The 21,413-nt window shown below is 51.2% G+C and overlaps 2 protein-coding genes across 2 annotated transcripts in view; one reads left to right on the plus strand and one right to left on the minus strand.

The window, feature by feature from the left end:
- Window positions 1-21,257, minus strand: part of LOC122382836 (importin-13-like) — a 40,145-nt gene extending 18,888 nt beyond the window's left edge. The window contains exons 1-11 of the mRNA XM_043368682.1: window positions 21,239-21,257; window positions 17,826-18,035; window positions 12,042-12,209; window positions 11,499-11,639; window positions 9,929-10,001; window positions 8,057-8,220; window positions 6,199-6,339; window positions 5,507-5,719; window positions 4,766-4,945; window positions 4,279-4,411; window positions 3,708-3,833 (exon numbers count right to left, since the gene is read on the minus strand). Of these exons, the coding sequence (XP_043224617.1) occupies window positions 3,708-3,833; window positions 4,279-4,411; window positions 4,766-4,945; window positions 5,507-5,719; window positions 6,199-6,339; window positions 8,057-8,220; window positions 9,929-10,001; window positions 11,499-11,639; window positions 12,042-12,209; window positions 17,826-18,008 (1,522 nt within the window). The 5' untranslated portion in view covers window positions 18,009-18,035; window positions 21,239-21,257. The remainder of the gene's footprint in view (window positions 1-3,707; window positions 3,834-4,278; window positions 4,412-4,765; window positions 4,946-5,506; window positions 5,720-6,198; window positions 6,340-8,056; window positions 8,221-9,928; window positions 10,002-11,498; window positions 11,640-12,041; window positions 12,210-17,825; window positions 18,036-21,238) is intronic.
- On the plus strand, window positions 13,592-17,421 carry LOC122382837. The gene is made up of 3 exons (XM_043368684.1): window positions 13,592-13,812; window positions 14,211-14,371; window positions 15,943-17,421. The coding sequence occupies exons 2-3, from the start codon at window positions 14,224-14,226 to the stop codon at window positions 16,920-16,922; spliced, it is 1,128 nt and encodes a 375-aa protein (XP_043224619.1). The 5' UTR covers window positions 13,592-13,812; window positions 14,211-14,223; the 3' UTR covers window positions 16,923-17,421.
- Window positions 21,258-21,413: the final 156 nt, after the last annotated feature.

The following is a 21,413-nucleotide window of genomic DNA, read 5'->3' on the forward strand; positions in this document are numbered from 1 at the left end:
GCGAGCCGACATACGCCGAATCGCAATTCGGGCCAAACATGGTCTCGAGAAATAGGTCACAGGTCAAAGGTCATTTGGGTCAGAGTCATGAAATTTTCAGGGTAGGTGTAAAATTGATAAAATCGGGGATATTGAAAGTTTCGTCGCGATCGGACGGCTTTTACGCGAGTTACTCGCGAAAAACCGATAAAGTGCACCCAAAAAGGCAGAAATATGCACATGCGATATCCTATACTGCGAAAAAAGGTGCATCATTTTTTAATGTCGCCGACAAATTGTAATTACACTAAGCTCAGGCAGATGTATGGTAGAAAATCCCCTAAGTGAAATACACTACGGCGGAAATAAAATACCCTACGGCGGAGCTCGGTTGCAATTTGTAAATACGCCCATCAATAACCCTCACATTTTTCTTTTCCGATGGTTACAATTGCTAATTCGTGGTCGCGCATGACGTCGCAAATAACTATTCGTAAACAAGATGAAAAATAAAATTTTTATTTAATTCAAGCTGATAAATGAATAGGAACAGATTTAAAACGATATCAGAACTTGATCTTTTTAGCCAGAAAATTATAAAATGATAAAAGTTAAGAAAAAATATAACATGATTTGGTTTCAAATGAAAATTGTATGACGTCATTAACGTGGACAAATGTTTCTCGAGCTTGCATAGATAAGAGTATTTGTAAGTTATTAGCAATTTCTGTCGACAATCATATTTGCTGCCATATCCCAAACGTAAAGGAAAAGCAAAAAATCGTAGCGGCGCTACCATAGCTAAAAAAAACGCTACCATAACGCAAATCAACTGGAAAGTGACGTTTTATTTAACTTTGTTATTTATAATTAACGCAAACGTCCATTTTTAGGCTCAGTGTGTATTTTTCTGCTAAATTTAATAAAAATTGGTTTATTTATTTTGAGTTTAATTAGTTATGACAAGCTAAAGCTAAGGTTAAGATAATTGACGTCATGTGTTTATACCTTTAAAAAGTGAACCACACTACATTATTGGATTATGCCCTAAACCTTGTCTGTTAAATTCTCAAGGCCACAAGGCAACAGGGCATGAACAAAATGTTTTTTCTTTGCATTTTGAGATTCTTATTAGCCTTACATTTGGCTTCATATTTGTCATATATTAAAGGCTTCATATTTGCATTCTTATTTAGAAATCAATACTGTGCTGGCTTGCAGCTGGCACGTAGTTTGGTACATATTGATTTGCTGCTGACATTTTTATTTACATTATAGGTATGCAAGGTGTGTTATGTGGTTTCAATAATAATAGCAACATGTTTTTCTTTATTTTTATTTCATACATAAGTAAAATGGTTAATGTTAGCTTTTTTTAAATATCTACATGTATATAGTTCACTAGTTGTCAGGAATTACATATGCAGTATGCACCCATGAATGTATTTCACTACATAGTAAAGCAAGCGTCACACTTCTTTTTGCAACAAATGAGAGGCGCTGTAGGTTAGGTTTTAGATTTTAGGTTTTAGGTGGTAGGTTTTAGGTTGTAGGCTGTGTTAGGTTATGCCAGGTTTGATTAGGTTTGGTTTGGTTTGGGTTGATTAGAAAGCATCTCTGGGTACAGCGCCTCTCCATGGTTGCAGAAATAAGTGTGACACCTGCTCTACGACTACCTGTATTTCTTGGGTTTGCACAAACATTTTATGTTGAATAATTTGATGAGTCTGTCCAATGAGTTGAGTCAGAATTGAGTCATGAGTCGATTCAAATTATTTAACAGAACCCTTGAGTCATGAGTTGAATCGAATCGTTAAACTGAAAATATGCTTGAATCATGAGTCGAATTGATTCATATATTTCTTGTCATGTTTGAGTCAAGAGTTGAATCGAATCATTTCAATTAAAGTTTTTGGAATCATGAGTCGAGTCGATTCAGTTTTAGGAAACTCTCTTCTGAATCGACTCACCAAAAATTTGAGTCGTATACAACCCTGGTGCCGAGTTGGGGTAGCACGAGCTTTCCCAATTCCACGCCGGCTTGGATTTAGAGCAGCCGCAACAGACGGCGGAGGTCACCGCTAGGGCGGCGGCGGATTTGCTGCGCCCGTGCTACCCCAACTCAGCACATTTGTTCACCCCTGAAGCAATGCAAAGGGCTTCAATAATTAAAGAAGTTTTACAAAATTACATACACGCTCATTGAGACTTGTAGTTAAATTTGGAACCATTTTACCGGTCGGCAGGCCAGCCGTTGACTCAACAAAAGCTAGGTTTCCGAAGACTCCACTCGACAGCAGCATCTTTTGTTTGTTTTGTTGGGTTGGGCCCTTTCGGTCTGACGAGACCATTTCAGGGCCGGAAGGATGATAGGAATTAGGGAGAGACATTGGTCTGAGCGGGCACCCTGGTGAGTCGCCAGGGCTGAGCCCGTTATGAGGACAAGCAGACCAGCCACCAAGCCTCACCGCACCCGGCTACGGACATAGTTGGGATAAAGTTGCCCGTTCAGTCTGGAGCAGGGGAAAGAGGCGTGGAGGAGAAGGATTTGTCTGTCCTAATATGGTAAACAGGGAACGGTGGGCTGCATGTATCTTTCGCTCAGCATTACCCAGCAAACAGCTCAGTGAGCTTACGCCTCGCGCCGGTTCATATCTACAGTGACAGACGGTGTTGCCGGTTGTGACTGGTACAAACCGGCTGGCGACGGACTCACTGCGGCGTCTGCAGACCCGCGTATCGCCCGTCCCCGTAAGGCTTCCCCAGACCCGGGTGGCGCCGTCTCACGGCAGTGAACCTGGCATTTCATCAGCACTGGCCACTGGGGCCGGTCGGCAGGTGTTGGCAATACCACGCCCTGACGGCACACCCGCCGCTGGTTTTGAGCGTCGTCCACCGCGGAAGAGCGGCCTCACGGGGACACTGGCTGACGCAATTTACATCGCCATGCCCTTGACCGACCCCGTCCGACCCAGCCCAGAGCTGTCCGACTACCAGACGTGGCCGACACCCACAAAAACGACCCATTACTGGCGTCACAGCTGAACCTGTCCGAGGACAACTCATCGCACTAAGATCGACACGATATTATGGTCACCTTTTTAGGGATTGGCGTGGCTTTTGTTAAGTGCATTCCTCGACTGCTGAGCAGCTTTTCGATAAGCCGGTGGTAAAACCCCGATTGTTCGTGGGTAGATCATAGCCTACCCCTGTTGAACGGCAACGCATGACGGCGATCAGTTAAGTAATCCAGTTTCCGGACAGGTGTTAGCTTCAGTGGTGTGGTCACACGACACCTATGACACGGCTAATCCCATATACCGGTAGCAGTCAGCGACATTAATTATTCTTGGGAAAAGAACACACCTAAGGGGTGTTAGTAAGTTCACCTTTAGTGGCAGCGTCTACCATGCAATTCAGGTGCCTTAACAAAGCGTCGAACTTACGAGAGCCGCGAAGGCACTGAACGCTAAGATACCTCTTTAAAAATAAGTAACAGTCTACACATATTTGCACACCAAAGGCTAAATTGCGTTCGTCCTTTCCCATGTTCCAACTCATCTGCGGCCACATATTGCTAAAAACGTCGTTCTGATAACTGTGTGGATCGACGGACGCCACAGCCTCCAGTTACCATGACTGTAGGTGGCGCCGCGAGCGTGCCAACCGATCTGGCTCTCCATGGCTGCACCGGACCCCAAACGCCCCGCCACCGACAGCAAACTCACCGATGAGTTTGAGTGCGGCTGCCATCAGCTTCTTGTTGTTGCTGTAGGGGATCTCGGGCAGCGTCAGCAGCACGGTCCGCATGCTGTCCACCAGCACCAGGTCGTCGTCACAGGACTCGCCCAGACCTGCCGAGGCAGACAGCGGGCCGGTGTCGACAGTCAAACAGAGGGCACACAGCCGGGGTCAGTGCTGGCACTCAGACGGACGGCCGGTGTCGAGAGTCAGACTCTGAGCGGAGACAGTACATTTGCAGAAGGGAGGAAGGTCCGTGCTGGGGTTTGTTGGTCGTAAGTCGTGGGTAATAATGCACAAGTAACATTTTCTGTTTAGTATTATCTCCTGCTCTCCCTTTCACTGTGCCCGCTGCACAATGTGAAATGTACATTGCAAGTGCATTTCAACATGTGAAAACAGTTGTTTGTAACAAACTCTTGATCTATTCACCCTAATGATCAGGTGCATCAGGCATTAGCATTCAGCTGTAAGGGCATACAGTACCCCACAGAAGGAGCTGTGCCCTCATTTGGTCGCCGTGGTGTGTGTCGTACCGCCGATCCCGTGCCACCCCACCTGTGAGTCCGTGCAGAACCGACTCCAGCGCCGGCCAGTTGGACGGGTCCTCCCGGACGGCCTGCATCGCGCCGTGAAGGTAGATGATGAACGAGTTCAGGATGTAGTCGCCCAGCAGCGACTGTGTGTACGTCTGTAACAGCGGCAGAAAGTGAGAACTGAGAACGATACACTGCCCGAGCAGACTAGGCTGGAAGGCTACAGGTGGCGCCCAGATCAGCAACAGGGCACCCTCTGACGGCCAAAAAGCAAATCAAGCACAGCCCATCAACACAATTAGAAATTAAGCCTGGATCTCTCTATGAGGGTATAACTAATAAGCATACAACATCTGCGAATTGTAAGAGCTAGTAATCAAGCCTCGAGAACCACCAAGATCGATCTTTGATGTCGCCGTGTGGTCGCACCAACCGCCAAGCTCGATTACATAAAGGTATAACTATACAGAAATATATGCACAAGCAGAAAATGACGCCTTGTCACTCACATAGAAGTCGAGAATGTCCTGTCTGTATCGTCGGAAGGCCTCGGCCTCGTCTGGACTGTACTCGCTCGGGTCCTTGGGCAGCATCGACTTCTGCACCATGACGTTGAGCAGGGCGCTGTAGACTGGCTGCAGCTGCTCCGTCAGCTGCTCCTTGTGCTCGTCAGACGCCAGGATATCGTCCTGGACGGCCCAGACAGGGGGAGGTCACACATTAGCGAAACTCGATTACGGTGAGGTGGCTTCAAATTAGCAACAACTAACAACTGCAACGAATATCACATTCTCAGAACGAACCCTAGAGGTCATAGTTCATACTATGCGCTGAAGGGCAGTAGTCTGGCAAAAGTTTGGTAGTTTGGTAAAGGAAATCAAGATCCCTAAAGCGGCATCCCTCTTCACACATCTCACATACCTACACATTTCCCTGAGGAGTGCGCAGGCCGTCTATTCTATCACAAACCTACAGCGTCAGCGGGTGTCACAGTTCACCTTCCAAACTGCATCCCGCCCTCACCTGGACCTCCCGTCCGTCCATCACAGCCCTACAGCACGAACTACAGTTCACTTCACATCACCTGACGTCCCCTCCCTCCCGTGGGCCGTTTCTCACAAACCTACAGCGTGTACTTTCACATCCCCTCCCTCACGTCGTCCGACAGTCACAGGCCTGCAGCGTGTACCCTCCACCTCCCACTCAGCATCCCTCCCTCCCTCCCCTGGACCCGTCCTCCCGTCACCCACCTGCAGCGTGTACCAGACGCCGAAGGTCAGCTCCGAGACGGTCTCATCGGTCGGGTACCGGCCTGGCACGGAGGCCAGGTCGAGCACGGCGCCGATCGTGCGCCGCGCTATGTCCGCCTGGCTCTCGTCTGAGCCGGTCAGAGCTGACACGAACGTCCGCGAGTGGGATGACACCAGGGAGGTGAACACGTTCCCCAGCGCCACCAGAGACTCCTGGAGTGCACAGGAGAGAGGTCAGACCACGTCGAGATACCAGGCCGGTAGGGGAATGTATGGTATGCAATGCCGGGATGACTTTGTTCATCACGTTGACAGATCCGGACGTTATCATAGGATAATGATGATGATGAATGATGATGATGATTTATTAGATAGGGGGTTGGTGGGAACTAGCATGAGGAAGGTAGGTCATACGCGCCTAAGTGCGACTAGTGATTAGAAGCCAGGTCTCTGCGTGATAGCAAAAGAAACTGTGTGGAGTTCAAGTGTAGAGCTTCTGACATGTAAAATATGAGGACGGGAAAAGCATGCCATGACAATATGAATTACTATGCAGACGTACTCACACGAAATCATAAAGTGAAGAATTCAAAGTCGATAACGGCAGAACAAATCTACCACACCCACAACCCCGAATGAATTGCAAGTTCCCAAATTCATGAGGTGGAAATTAAGCACTACCCATTACGCACCGGCTCCTTTTCGTCGACAAACTGTTTGATGAAGGGTGTGAGCGTGAGGACGCGGACGGCCAGCTGGAGCACGCTGCTGGGGTAGTTGTAGTTGGCCGGGCTGCTCACCACCCGGTCCATCATGTCTAGCGTCACACTGATCTGTGGGAGGACGCCAGAGCAGTGTCAGCAGGCTGTCAGTGGTGTCACCACCCGGTCCATCATGTCCAGCGTCACACTGATCTAAGGGAGGACGCCAGGGCAGGGTCAGCAGGCTGTCAGTGGTGTCACCACCCGGTCCATCATGTCCAGCGTCACACTGATCTGTGGGAGGACGTCAGAGCAGTGTCAGCAGTGTATCAGTGCACAGTCAACCCAGCCCTGCTCAGCTCAACTCAGCTCAGTTCAGTGTCAGAAGTCTGTCAGCGCACAGTCCGCTCAGCTCAGCTCAGTCCATGTTAGTGCACAGTCCACTCAGCTCAGTCCATGTCAGCGCTCTGTCTGTGTCAGCTATGCATCGGTCCACGTCAGCACCCTGTCAGCCCAGTACCAGCTTAGTGTCAGCCCGCTGTCAGCTAAGTAGGTATCAGTCCGAGTCAGCCTGTGTCAGCTTAGCTCAGCCCGTGTCAGTGTACTGTCAACTCGGCTCAGCCCGTGCCAGCTCAGCTCAGTGTGCTGTCAGCTCAGCACTGGCGTTATTACCACGGTGGTATTACCAGGTATGAGGTATTACCATGGTCAGCGGAGAAAAACAACAGATCACAGCTGAGATATGACACAGCTAGAATTATAGTAAACATCACAGGCAGTATGCTGATAGGACTACAATGTATCAGGCGTAGTTAATGGGGAAAACATCAGATGCTCGACTGTCTCAGTTATTGAGGCACTTTGAGTACATGGATCATTTGTACATGGAGTTTACAAATGATGTTCAGAGGGCATGAAGGCCCATCAGGAAGAAAGATAAACTGCAACTACGTCAACACCAGCCATGATGGAAATACGTCAGCCGCGATGAGCGGGCCTCACGTCAATCCGGCCACCACCTGCGTCAGTGGAGTGAGAGCTGATAGGCGCCTCCGCTCTGGACTGCGCACGTCGCCCTGAGTCAGCGCGGCGGGTTTATCGGCACCGTGGCGGAGCCGCTGCAGCGACGGCACGGGAAGCTGCGGCCTGCACACAGCGGACCCGACCGGTGCCGGACGGACGCGGGCCCCCGGCCGTGAGTCAGACAGCGGGCCGTCACTGCCACCAGCGGTCAGACGTCTGCCGTCCGGTCCGACAGCGGCCAGAGATAGCGCGGACACCGCAGCCGGCCGGGCGACCAAATACGGCCAAATGCGCTCAGACCTGTGACGGCTCTGTTCGCTGTTCTCGGAACAGAGTTCGGCAGCGGCTCAGATGATTTCATGAAGCCAGGCCTAGTCCCCGTAAGAGAGAGCCCTACACCAATGCCCTGGCCTGCGTCGACCAGTTTCAGAGGCAATCACGGGCTAACATCAGTCGGGACGTGTGCACTGTGCACCCCACGCCTCGCCCATATACAGCATAGATCCATAGCATTGACCGCAGAAACGGCGTGACAGCCGACCATGCACCCAGACTCTGTGAGCCAACTGAGCAGTGAGCATATCCTGCAGACTCAGCAGTGGTATACCACCCATTACCGACTGGCCAGGCTTCGCAGACCCGTCAGACCATCTGAACAGCCTCTGCAGACCCGTTGAACCAACTGACCAGACCAGAGACCGATTGACCAGACCCGGCAGGCCCATCCCCGCAGACCTGTCAGGCCAACTAACCAGACTCGTCACACCAACTGAACACTGACGGGACCTGGCAGACCCATCCCCGCGGGCCCGTCAGACCCACTGACCAGCGCTGGCGACCCGACGAACGGCACCAGCACGAGGTCCAGCACGGGCAGCAGGTCTGTGACCAGCAGGTCCAGGTCCACCCAGGCGCCCAGCAGCTCCATACAACGGCTGGCCACCTGCTCGTCGGGGCCCTGCTTCAGCAGAGAGAGCACCAGCTCCAGCACTGCCGGAGGACGGGCAGACGGGTCAGAGAAACAGACACACAGACAGGTCAGAGACACAGACATATAGACAGCACCAGCTCCAGCACTGCCGGCGGACGGGCAGACGGGTCAGAGACACAGACATACAGACAGGTCAGAGACACAGACAACACCAGCTCCGGCACTGCCGGAGGACGGGCAGACGGGTCAGAGAAACAGACACACAGACAGGTCAGAGACACAGACATATAGACAGCACCAGCTCCAGCACTGCCGGCGGACGGGCAGACGGGTCAGAGACACAGACATACAGACAGGTCAGAGACACAGACACACAGACAGGTCAGAGGCACAGACACACAGACGGGCCAGAGACACAGACAGCACCAGCTCCAGCACTGGCGGCGGACGGGCAGACGGGCAGACACAGACACACAGACAGCACCAGCTCCAGCACTGCCGGCGGACGGGTGGACGGACAGACGGGTCAGAGGTGGTCACAGACATGCATACAGATCAGAATTGGTCACAGACACACAGACTGGTTAGAGATGATCACATACAAAGTACACACACAGACAACGCCAGCTCCCGCTCTGCCGGCGGAATGAGCACAAAAAGTCAGAGGTAGTCGCGGCACTGTTACTACAACAAGCGCTTACAAGCTTCCAAAATTCAGCACCAAGGACGGTCGGTCAATATTTCCATTATGACATACAAGTGCTAAATTAAGATACCTATCACTGGAAAATGCAGCCAAGACATTTTTCCCTTATGTAATTTCCGCAAGGTTAACCTAAGTCTATTTTAAGGACAGGACTTTCCTTGCGCAGAAGCTGACCAGATACAGTCAGTCAGCAGTGTGTGTGGTGTGTGGGGGCGGCAGAAGTGAGCCTGCAAAGAAGGAGGCGACAGAGGCAGCGGTGAGCGGGGTGCGGCGAGGATTGAAACGACGGTCACCTCTTCGTCACACTGTAACCTTCCGGAATTTTCGTACATGTTTCAAGTAAATAAAAATACACTGAATCCAAATGTGAGAGGACTGAGAGGACTGGGACGTTAGCTGAGGGCGGGGACAGGACTGAGGCGTTAGAATGCAGGGACGAGGACTGGGATAGAGGGAGGCCGGAGGGCAGACAGCACTGGGACCGTGGAGGGGGACTGGGGGGGGGGGGCAGACATCTGCCGGCGGATGGCCCGGACGCTGGTAGTGATAGGGGTAGTCCCGGGTTACTCAGACTCAGCGCCGTCCACGTCCCAACCCGCCGAGACACCCGTCTGCAGGCGCCCCGGACAAAGAGAGGGAGCGGCGGAGCGGCCATCCGGTCACATCACCGTCTACGGAGAACATTTAGAGTATAACTCAGCGCAGCGCTGTTTGCTTCAGTCTCAGACGTGAGTAGTTTTACAGCGTGTTTTCAAAATAAAGACTTGAGAAAAACTTCAACTTTAGGAAGAATAACGTGTTAGAACACCAGCATACTTGGTTATTCTCGAAGAGACATGACCGGTGGACCAGGGAGTATCGCGGTGTCGCGATACTTTATATTAGTCCTGCATGAACAGATCGACCGAGTGACATTGCGGTTACATGCATCCTTTACTATCTGTTCATCGCCTCTACCAAGGTATGACCAGCTGTTTAGCTTGTTGACCGACACGACGCACAGTGCACAATAAACTGGTGAAGAGTGTCAGCTGACATCAAACGCAAACGCAAATAAATACCTTGTGGAATGTGTTTCCTGAGACACTCCTTCACAGCCTGCCGCTTTGCTGGCCTGATGAGACATTTGTTTATCTGAAATAAAGATCGGCAGTTAGTATAGCTTAAATGGCTCTCGACTCTAACCTCTCGTCCATCGGAAAGTCGTATACTTGTTCAAATACATTGGATCTACCTCGCAGAGGCAGTACTTAGCAGATAGCATACATATGTATATACTGTACATAACTGAAAAGACCCATTCAAACTTACCTGTTGAGAACATTAACCCTCGCGGGCCCGGGGGGGGGGCGTTTTTCGCCCCCCCTGGCGAATATTTGCGATAACTCACGAACGCTTAGGGATAGGAAGGCGAAACTTTCAGTACCTTTTCTCCCATCAATTTGACATCTTCTGAAGTAAAAAATTTGGACCTAGCCCCCTTGATGACGTCACAAGGTCCATTTTTCTAGACCCCTGCACGGCAAACTTCGGCGTCACAGACGCAAACTTCAAATAGCTGCTAAAAAATAGAGTTTTAGAGATAAAGACAAATTACGAGCACGGTTGTGTAGCATTTGACCTAGAGAAAAATAGAAAAATAGTTTCGGTGACCTGAGGTCTGAGGTCAGGTCAACGACCCCGAAATGTGGTTTTAGTTTTTCGCAAATAACTTCGACAAAAATGGTCCTAGAGCTACGGCAGTGGTACCATCGCATTCGCCTTGTCAAGCCGCGTCGAATGATATATATTTTGTTCGGAAAAGGTCAAGTTTCATGTTGACCTCATGTGACCTCGAATGACCTCTGGTTGACCTTGACACATGAAAGGTCGTTTATGATGGATTTGTACCCGCTGATCATGAATCTGGCATCTATTTTCCTCTAAGCCTTCATTTAGAGCTTCCGGATGGCAAAATCGTCTTATTTACAATTACTAACTTGAATCAGTGAAATAGCCTCTAGCAGGGATACTCTTCTGTGACCTTGACCTTTGAGCAGCCTTGTATCGTAAGATGAACCACAAATAGGGAACTGATAAGCCTCAAAACATTTCAAAACATCTTTGAAGTTAGCACGCAAGATGTGCGAAAAAGTGCCAAGTTTGAGGTCAATTTTGAGCGTGACCTTGACCTTGACCTTTGATTTGGAGCACATTTTCAGAATCCTCAGATTCTCTTCTTTCGTTTGACACCCAATTTTGCCGGTTTGATGCAGCCTGCCGTCCTCTAGAATGCTTACTTTGAGATCACTACACATGTGTCGGTTTTGGCCTTTGACCTTGACCTCTGACCTTGAAAATTGACCTGAGGTCAAAAATTTTGGGTGCATTAGAATTGTCTCGTAAGGACCTTTCGTTTGGTATCGCTTTTGTTTCCGTAGCTCCCTTATTTACGGAGTTAGACAGGGGGGGGGGCGAAAAACGCCCCCCCCCCCCGGGCTGCGGTGGTTGGGATTACCCCCCGGGCCCGGCCGGGTTAAATAAAAAGCTTAAATTTATATACAAGTGTATCGTGACATGAGAAAACGCAGTTACACAGCTAGTCCAGACATGCCTACTATGAGCTGACGAAACTGCAGCCAGCGCGCTTACCTCGTTGGGCATCTCGGTGAGGACGCTGAGCAGCAGTTTGGCGCCGAGCCGGGCGTCGCCGAGGCTCTGGCAGGTGCGTGTCAGGTCGGGAATCACATCGGGCCACTGGTCGGGGGTCATCTGCACCGCCAGTGCCGCCAGCTGCCGGAGGAGAGGGTGGGTCAGGTCGGGCGGCCAGGCAGCTGTCGGGAGGTCGGGTAACCTAAGGTCGAGGTCGGTCATACCAACACACACATTATCTAACGCCACTGACAGGTACAGCCCAGACAACATCAAATTGTAGGTTGACAACACCACAATAATGGATCTGTATTTATGAATACGGCTATACGTTGTTGGAAAAAAGCAAGTGTCCGCACGAAACCTCTTCTCATTTCTATTAAGTCATTTTCTGGAGTGTATGTGTCATTCAAAGTTATTATTCCCTCCCCCCCCCCCCAAAAAAAAAAACATCGGCTGACCACCCACTTAATACTGTGAAGGGTGTACCTCCATCTCGGCCTGCCCAGCGCCCCTGCTCTGTCCGCTGCGCTCCCCACTCACCGCCTCCGTCAGTGTTCTGGAGGCCGAGCCCTGCTTGGTCTGTGCCGACACAGTGGCCTCAAGGACGCGGCTCTGGAGCGCGGCGGCCCGCTCCTGCGGCAGCTCGCCCCAGTGCTCACGGATCTTGTCTCGCAGGAAGGTGGCGCCCAGAAACTGCTCCGGCTCGCTCTGGAGGAAAGAGCGGGCAGCGGTCGGTGAAGGGAGGGGTGGAGAGCGGTGGGCGGGAGCGGAAAGAGAGTACAGACACATCACTGAGGTGTCGTCATCGTCAGACAGATAGCTTGGGCTAGATGAACGCCTGAAGTCGGGAGGCAAGCTTGAAGCCCTGCACATTAACACAGTGAAAGCGGTGCCATGAACACAAACCTGCTGAGCCCCACTTCGTGAACATGAATGATGATAGGTAGTTCACAACATTATATTGGCATAAGTCACAGCCCAAGCCCGGCGATCACCAAGTAATGCACCATATACAGGGGTGTGCGCTAGAATCCGAAAAAAAAACTAAGGGAATGAACTGAAGGCGTTTATTTGGTATCGCAAGGTTTCACTTCAAAAATTTTACTTTTATAGCGAAGACTGATCCCTCCTCTGTACTATCGTTCGACTCAGCCCCCTCCACCTCCAATCACAGCCTCCACAGGACGCCGGAACCTGCCGCAGGCGTTGGTGACCTGCTCCCGAGTTAAGTTGGCCACGGCCTGGATGAAGGCGGTCCTCAGGGAGTCGAAAGTGTTGTGAGTTCCTTTGTTGGACTCTCTCTCAAGGACGCCCCAGAGATTGTGGTCGCACGGACACAGAAGATCTTCTCGTAAGGAAAGAAGCTGATCCGGCCGGCAGCTCTGTGCTTCAAAGAAGTGATGAGCAGCTCACATCTCCGAGTCTCCTGGTCTTTATGACTTCTGAGAGCATCTGCCTCACCTCGAGAACGTAGCTCATGATATCGGAGATCCTCGTGAATGGCACGAAGAACTGTAGCCCTGCGCAGATTGAGCCTCGAAGTCACCTTCTGCATGGGCAGGCTCGGACCTTCTCCAATAATGGCCTCGGGCTGCTCCAAGAAGTCCTTATTCCGCTTCTGAACCTCGAATCGGCCCTGTTCCTTCCTCTCGGGAGTCAGAGACTCACTCATCGTCTCTTCAGACTCTTTGAGCAACTTTGCAAAGTCGTACACGGTCAATTTCGGGAACTGAAAGAAGTCCAAAATTTCCTTGGGCGCGCGGCCGCAACGGAGGGCCACAAAAATCGCGGTGCGGCGCTCTAACTCAGAGGACATTTCTACTTATTTTGTTTCCGATCGAAGGCGACTCAAGTCACAAACCTATGAGGAAAAGAAGAGTGATATATTTAAAAAAGTTTATATGATACACCAAGTTTAAGTTTTTCCGGATTCTAGTGCACACCCCTGTAAAGGTCCAGGAACTGCCGAAATTGATCGGCGGAATCGCCCAGGGACCGGGCGAGTGCGGTGTGTGCAGCGGACTCGGCGGAGGCGCGCAATCAGAGGAAGTGGGTGAGCCGATACCAGCAGCGTCAGCGGCGGGCTAGAAGGAGACGGCTGGGCGGCAGCGCGGGCCAGGCAGACGGACGGACGGACGGGACCGGAGCGGACGGCGGCAGCGGACCGGGGTCAACCTCAGCGGACGGCAGCAGTGGACCGAGGTCAGCCTCTGCTGACGTGTCAGACCCAGCACACAGTTTCAGCAGACCGGGACCAGAATCAGAGGACGGCAGCAGCGGACCGGGGACATAGAACGCCACTCACAGCACGGTGAGCAGAACGGGGGAGATGCTGAGTAAATTCTGGGGGTCCAGCTGGGATTCTGATGGTCCATTCCAGGTGGGATTCTATTTCTTAGTCCATTCTGTCGCGAATTGACATCCATGCCGTACATTTAGCATTACCCATGAGGCAGAGCGCTGTTGGTCTAAAAAGTTTTGTGTTCCCACCAGCTGCAGCGCGTGCGGTATCTGCGAGACAGATGTGTCCCATCGTTGTGTTCGCTAGGGTGTAAGGGATCCAGCGTCCTGGTTGTGTGGTTGCTGAGTTTAAGAAACCAACTGTCCTGGTTGTGTGGTTGTTGGGGGGGGGGGGCGGTAAGGGACTGAGTGCCTTCTTTTAGTGTTTGCTGGGGTATGAGGTACTGAGCGTCCCTAATTTCTGTCCAGGCCCAGCTCGAAGATGGCCACTCCGCCGCACGACGAGATCACACTGGACCGTACTGATGTCTGGGAGGTGATCTCGAGCGTGCTGCAGAAGTGGGGCAACAGCCTGCCCGATAAGAAGCCCTGCCCCCTCAGACGGCAGCGCAAACGCTTCACCAAGGAGGGTGAGTGCCGAGTGGAACGGAGCTTTGTTTTCAGAGCGGATTTATGAGATGACTTACGAATTCAAAGAAACACAGGGAGGGCGTGAATTTAGCCGAAAGAGACACTAGGGAATGTTTGAGCGCAACTGAATTGAAACGTCGACAAGGGCTCTGTTCAAGTGCTCTGCGGCCGCCGCGGCTCCCGCGGCCGGGAGGTGGAGCCTAATTTCGGTTAGGTTGAACACCCTTGCGGCTGCGGCCGGCGACGAGAATGGCACGGTTGTTTTGAAAGGAGATGCTGATCAAAATTTTGTGCGTAATTGCTTTAAAATGGCTTTATTACTTCAATTAGTACCTTTTTGAAGCAATTATACCTTAACAACATAATAAAATCAACCGAAACAAAGAGCGAAATCCGCAATGTTTTGACTCACGCGCGCAGTTTATGTCGAAGTTTCCTTGCGGTCGCTCCCGAGCGACCGCGGGAGCCGCAGGAAGAGCTACGCATTACCCAGAATGCTGCTCTCGCCTGATTGGCCGCCAGCTAAGCTCCGCCTTTTTGGCCGCGGGAGCCGCGGCGGCCGCGGACACTTGAACAGGGCCTATGCATAAGTTGTATTGTGCCTTATTGGTATCCGCGCTTCATTGTTTGAAATGACAAACTATTTTACAAACCAGTTTCGTGGACCGCCCCCTTCCCCCTCCCCAGCCTAGTATGAGCACACGCTGGAACTACCCGATCCCCGTCCGTGCATCCCCCGCGCTGATACCGTCCATCCGTCCCCAAAACCTGACACTGCCCTTCGTCCTCGCGCTAACACGGTCATAACCGGTGGTCACCACGTGTCATACCCCAGAGCTGACACCGCCCTGTCCGGCCGTCCCTCCCTAGCTCCGACACCGTCCATTTGTCCTCTAAGCTGCGGACCCGACCCGTGCCGACTGCCCTGCTGCGTGTTGACCCTCCCTCTCCCTCGCCCCCAGGCTGCGGACCGGGCCCGTGCCGACTGCCCTGCTGACCCCGTTCGTCCCCTATTCCCAGGCTGCGGACCGGGCCCGTGCCGACTGCCCTGCTGACCTCCCTCCCCTGTTCCCAGTCTGTGGACCGGGCCCGTGCCGACTGCCCTGCTGACCTCCCTCCCCTGTTCCCAGGCTGCGGACCGGGCCCGTGCCGACTGCCCTGCTGACCTCCCTCCCCTGTTCCCAGGCTGCGGACCGGGCCCGTGCCGACTGCCCTGCTGACCTCCCTCCCCTATTCCCATGCTGCGGACTGGGCCCGTGCCGACTGCCCTGCTGACCTCCGTCCCCTGTTCCCAGTATGTGGACCGGGCCCGTGCCGACTGCCCTGCTGACCTCCCTCCCCTGTTCCCAGGCTGCGGACCGGGCCCGTGCCGACTGCCCTGCTGACCTCCCTCCCCTGTTCCCAGGCTGCGGACCGGGCCCGTGCCGACTGCCCTGCTGACCTCCCTCCCCTGTTCCCAGGCTGCGGACCGGGCCCTTGCCGACTGCCCTGCTGACCTCCGTCCCCTATTCCCAGGCTGCGGACCGGGCCCTTGCCGACTGCCCTGCTGACCTCCGTCCCCTGTTCCCAGGCTGCGGACCGGGCCCTTGCCGACTGCCGTGCTGCCGGCCGATGCTGACAGTGCTGCGGGAGGACGTGAACAGCGAACAGCGCCGCGAGGTAATCGGCCAGGTGCGCGAGCTGCTCATCAGGTTCGAGTTGCGCACGCGCGGCCAGGCGCGGCTGGCGCTCTCCTGTCGGGACGACATGCGTAACGCACTGCTGCTGCTGCTGCACCAGCTCGTACTGAGCTGTCAGCGCGGTGAGAGGCTCACCTACATGGCGCCGGGAGGGTGCGGGAGGGGAGCGGGACAGCGTAGGCACACCACGGCAGAGTGTGCCGGGTACAGCGGACGGTACTCCACAGGAGGCCAACCAGGACCGAAGGGATGTTGTGGCCGTATGTATCCGAGACAGTGTATGGAAGGACCGCAGGGCACCCCCACCAACTGGGGACATGACACAGGACATCACGGACACTGCGGTCACTTCGGAGAGAGACGGCGCAACTGCAGCGCGCAAGACAGCACGGTAGGACAAGGCGGACATCCGGGGCACTGCAGGCAAACGGGTCATGACTACATGAGAGGACACTTTGGGCACTGCGTACACAGCAATGTCACAGGACACGAGATGCGCAGTGGGTGCTGCGGACACCCTGTATATCACGGACACGCTGGGTGCTGCGGACACTACGGACACGCCGCGCACTGCGGACACGGTGATGTAAGTCAGCATATGTGCGGCGGACACGACAGCGCTCCAGAACACCACGCAGACCACTGCGAACAATGTGCCATGGAGAGACACTGTGTACAGCCCGGGCACAGGGGACACCAGGAGCAGGGACACTCTGTAGCCTGTCCAGGTCACTGCAACAGCACCAGGCACGCACCTGACATGCCGCCAAGCCAAACGATTGGTGACACAAAGCAGAAGGCAGAAGCTCAGGACCAGATGGTCACGGCTGAGGCCGACAAGAGTGATATGGCCGAAAGCCAGGAAACGTGACGAGCACGCAGCGGAGCACGCAGTGTCCTGCATTCAATTGTGACTGGATTTTGTGGCACTACATCACTCGTAAGAATGCTTGCTAGATGTGATGTACGAACGCTTTGTGTCTCGATAAAGTTAACATGCAAGGTCGAGCTATGCCGTGCATCGATAAGGTATTAGGTAACTACATATAGATATCGTGTAGTCATGAATGAAGAATGTGAAGAATCGCGTGACGGCGTGCGTCGGCAGATATGGAGGACCGTGTATAACCGCGTCTCAGTGAGGTGAAAACACTGTGTTGTGCAACGCCGCGTCTCGGTGAATACGGTTGATCGTGTAACATCGTGTCTTCGCGAGTATGAAAGCTGCGTAATCGTGCCTCGGTAAATAAAGAAAACCACGTACTTGCAGATACGATGTATCCGTGTCTATGAAGGGTCTGTAACGCTATGTATCGGTGGGTATGAATGATCGTATAGCGCCATGTCTCGATGAATATACACACAGGAAAGTGTAACGCCATGCTTTGTTGAATACAAGGGACGGTGTATGTAGGATGCTGATAGCGATTTACATGCTTCAAAAACAGCTGATTGTTATTGGTTAGCCGCAAAATAAAGCGATTTAGTGCAGTGATCAATCAGGAATACCTACATGACGAGATAAGAGAATAGCCGCACACCGTATATCGGATTGACAAAAAAAAGGCAGAGTATCAATGGCTGTTCAAGACAAGCTGTTTATTAGGTTTTTACTGTTGCACTACGGCATTGGCAGCCAGGGGTGGTTCTCAATATAGGCAGCATAAGCAGTGCCTACGTCCCTCGCCGTCTTCCTTGCGTCTGCCTCTAGTGTACTTGAATCCCATTGGCCACTGCCATGCATTACGACCGATCCCACATTACCCCGACTGACCTTGTCTGGCATCAGCAGCACCCAGAGGAAGTCCCAGGCCTGCGGCGACGCCTTGGCGGCCGAGAGCCAGCGACTGGCCGCCTGCGTGGCCGCCGGGTCCGGGTTGGACTGGCCGTACATGAGCCGGATCGCCTCCTGGACATTGTCGGCCGTCACCGGCAGCTGGCCCAGGCTGGAGGCCATGGTGTGACGGCGCTCTCCGCAGCGCGCCTGCAACAGGCAGTGTTGGGCATGTGACCGACGACCATTGTCAGTGTGCATACACTACTATACATATTACGAAGTAGTATAGATATGGAGTAATCTATGATACCGTACAAATCTGATATGCTAGGGTGCGCCAGGCATTGCTCATTTAACGTATACCCTTCCCGTTCGCCACTACATCCAGCTGGCAGCTGCCGGACCCATGGTGCAGCTGTGCCGCCAGGCCGACCGGCTTCCTTAAACGCGCACGTGACGCTGCACACGTCTGCCCGGGTCTGGAGTTAACCCGTTCTCCTCCGCTACGATTTTCTGCAGGGTCTTTTTAAAGTAGTGCAGTATTGTCATCCAATGCCAGAGGACATATCCATGTCAAGAATATCGCTCGACATACCACCAGCACCGGTAAATGGACAAAGGATCACTGAACGTCGACCATGAACATGTGAACATGTGTTGGACATGTCGACAGTTCCGAGCAAGAACATCCTAAGTGTCAATTTTTTTCGAAATTGAGATGTTCATACCATTCGACTCAGTTCGTCGAGCTGAGTCGAATGGTATAGAAAGCTCAACTTTGAAAAATTTGACACTAAGGATGTTCTTGCTCGGAACTGTCGGTGTGTACTACACGGCGCAAAACTTGTGTTTCTTTCTGGTTTCCAGACGACTCAACAACAAACTACCTCTCGAACGAAATCGCATGCTATCTAGAGGGCATAGGCAGATCGGCCTTTGGGCCTGGTAATCCAATCAGTCGTCTAGGGCTCTGTGAAAAGTCATTTAAAGACTGTGTTTACAGTGCCAGTCGCTTCACTCGGGTACGGTCCACTCTAACTCTGTCGGGTACGGTCCACTCTGTAGACACAACTTAACCGGTTAGGAGCCTGAAGATCGACCAGCCTAGTCCGCACTTTAGTCCAAATCGTTCGAGGGCTGTAACAAACGTCAACCCAGGGGGCTCGGTACTCCGGACTGACTGGTCTCATTTATGATTCAAATGTACGTGTAGCGAGTGAGCTTAGTTAAGGTTATTTCTCGTCGTCTTGCACCGGAATTTCTTAAATCGTACGTTTGTGCCAACATGTATATCTGCCCATGCGTCGAAGTTTCTGCACACGCCACACGGAGTTGCGTTGGACACTGTCTCAAAATTTTGACGCAATCGGAATCCGTGGACCTGTTGACAGTAATATGGGTTTCTTTCAGTCTAGAATCTAGTATGGCCAAGAAAGCAGAGCAACTGGTGGATATCAATATAACCTTGGGTCAGCCTACAGTTACATGTCACTTACCTGGATGATCCTGCTCAACCCTGCCAAACCCGGGGGTAATCCCAACCACCGCAGCCCGGGGAGGGTGTTTTTCGTCCCATCCCCCCCCCCCCATCTCACTCCATAACTATGGGAGCTACGGAAACAAAAGGTACCAAACAAAAGGTCTTTACTTTTTACCAGAAGATTCTAAAGCACCTAAATTTTTTATTGAGGTCGATTTTCAAGGTCAGAGGTCAAGATCAAAGGCAAAAACCTGCACCTGTGTAATGATCGCAATGTAAGTGTTCTAGAGGATGGAAGGATGCATAAAACTGGCAAAAATGGATGTGAAATGTAAACAGAGAATCTGAGGCTTTTGATGGTGTGCTCAACATTCAAGGCAAAGCTCAAGGTCATGCTAAAAGTTAACCTCAAACTTTGCACTTTTCTGTGTAGGTATCTTGTGCCTATACAAAATTCCAAGATGCTTTGAAATGGTTTCAGGCTTATCAGCTCAGGCCCCTATTTGAGGTTAATCTTCTTATGAAAAACTACTCCAAATGGATTCATAGCCACTGATCATGAATCTAGCATCCATTTTGCTCTAAACATTTACTAAGAGCCTCAGTATGGCAAAATTATATTGCCTAATTATTATGACTGACTTGAATCAGTGAAATATACTCTAGCAAGGGTACTCTTCCATGACCTTGACCTTGGCCTTAAATGCATGACCTTTCATGTGTAAAGGTCAACCTAAGGTCATTTGAATTTTGAGGTCACATGTCAACATAAAATTTGACCTTTTCGAAACAAAAGATATATCCTTTGAAGCAGCTTGATAAGAAGAATGCATTGGAGCCACTGTATCTGCTGTAGTTCATGTTCAGGGAGTAGGGACCATATCTGTTCAAGTTATTCATGAAAAACTCAAACCACAGCTCGGGGTCAAATGTCAATCATTTGTCATAGTCAGGTCAGCAACCCCGAGCTCGAGCTGGGGTCTTTGACCTTACGATCAGGTCAATGACCCTGAGCTGAGATTTTAGTTTTTCACAATAACTTGAACAAAAATGATCCTAGAGCTATGGCAGTGCCGCAGTGATTCCAACACATTCTTCATCAAACTGCGTAAAATGATACATTTTATTGATACCTCTGGCCCAGGCTCATCCAAACTATTTTTGTATTTGTCCCTACCATCGGTGAAATGCTATACACCCATATTTGTAATGTCTATACCTATCTTAAAACTATTTTTGCAGTTATTTGAACTTGATGCCGAAGTTTGCAGTGCAGGCCGCAGGGGGCTAGAAAAATCAGTGTTTGAGTCATCAATGTAGCTAGGACCAATTTTTTACTTCAGAAGATGTCAAATTGATTGGAAAAAGTACCTAAACTTTTGCTTTCCTATTCCTAAGATTAGGGAGCTATCACTGATCACAATCACCAATATCAATATTTGAGAGGGGGCACCCCCCCCCCCCCACCGGGTCCGCAACGGTTAGGGAGACTTATGATTTTAAAATGACAGAAATAATATGACCACCATATAAGTTATGGTAGGTAGGTAGGTACCTACCTAGGCACTTACTTGAAGATTTCAGTCAAAAGGTAAAGCAGCCAGCTACAGGCACATTCAAGGCAGGGCACATTCAAGGAAATGCACCGTTAGCTATAACGAATATAACGTTAATTATCAAAAGGGATTTTGTACGGTTTTAATTTCCCACTAGACTGCGTATTTTTTAACACAAAAGGAAAAGAAAAATATGAAAATATACCAATCTTTTAACGCTGTTTGGGTTTATCAAAACTGACTGTTGTAATTTATTTCGTAATTGTTAAACATTTTGCTCATTCAAAGTGATGCTAGTTATTGTTTGATTTAATTTTCATTTAATTAAGCCTTATGCACATAAACAAGAAGCAGATTTTCCTAACAAATAATACCTTGAAAAATACTTTTGAAAATATTGATGCAGTTATTATTTGACCCGCTAGGTGCGCTGTACACAAACTAATTTGCAGACGAGAAGCATACAATTAGGCCATTCTGGCGCAGATCTTGCAGCACAAAGCGCACACACAATGCTGAAGGTGTTTCAGCTGGTAGGTCGGGTGTCCC

The sequence above is a fragment of the Amphibalanus amphitrite genome, unplaced genomic scaffold, assembly GCF_019059575.1.
Source record: "Amphibalanus amphitrite isolate SeventyFive unplaced genomic scaffold, NRLGWU_Aamphi_draft 000148F_arrow, whole genome shotgun sequence".
Classification (NCBI taxonomy): Eukaryota; Metazoa; Arthropoda; class Thecostraca; order Balanomorpha; family Balanidae; genus Amphibalanus; species Amphibalanus amphitrite.

Coding starts and splice junctions, on each gene's coding strand:
- LOC122382837 (XM_043368684.1), top strand. CDS start 14,224: ATGGCCACTCCGCCGCACGACGAGATCACACTGGACCGTACTGATGTC. Junction 14,372..15,942: donor CAAACGCTTCACCAAGGAGG/GTGAGTGCCGAG, acceptor CCCTGTTCCCAG/GCTGCGGACCGGGCCCTTGC.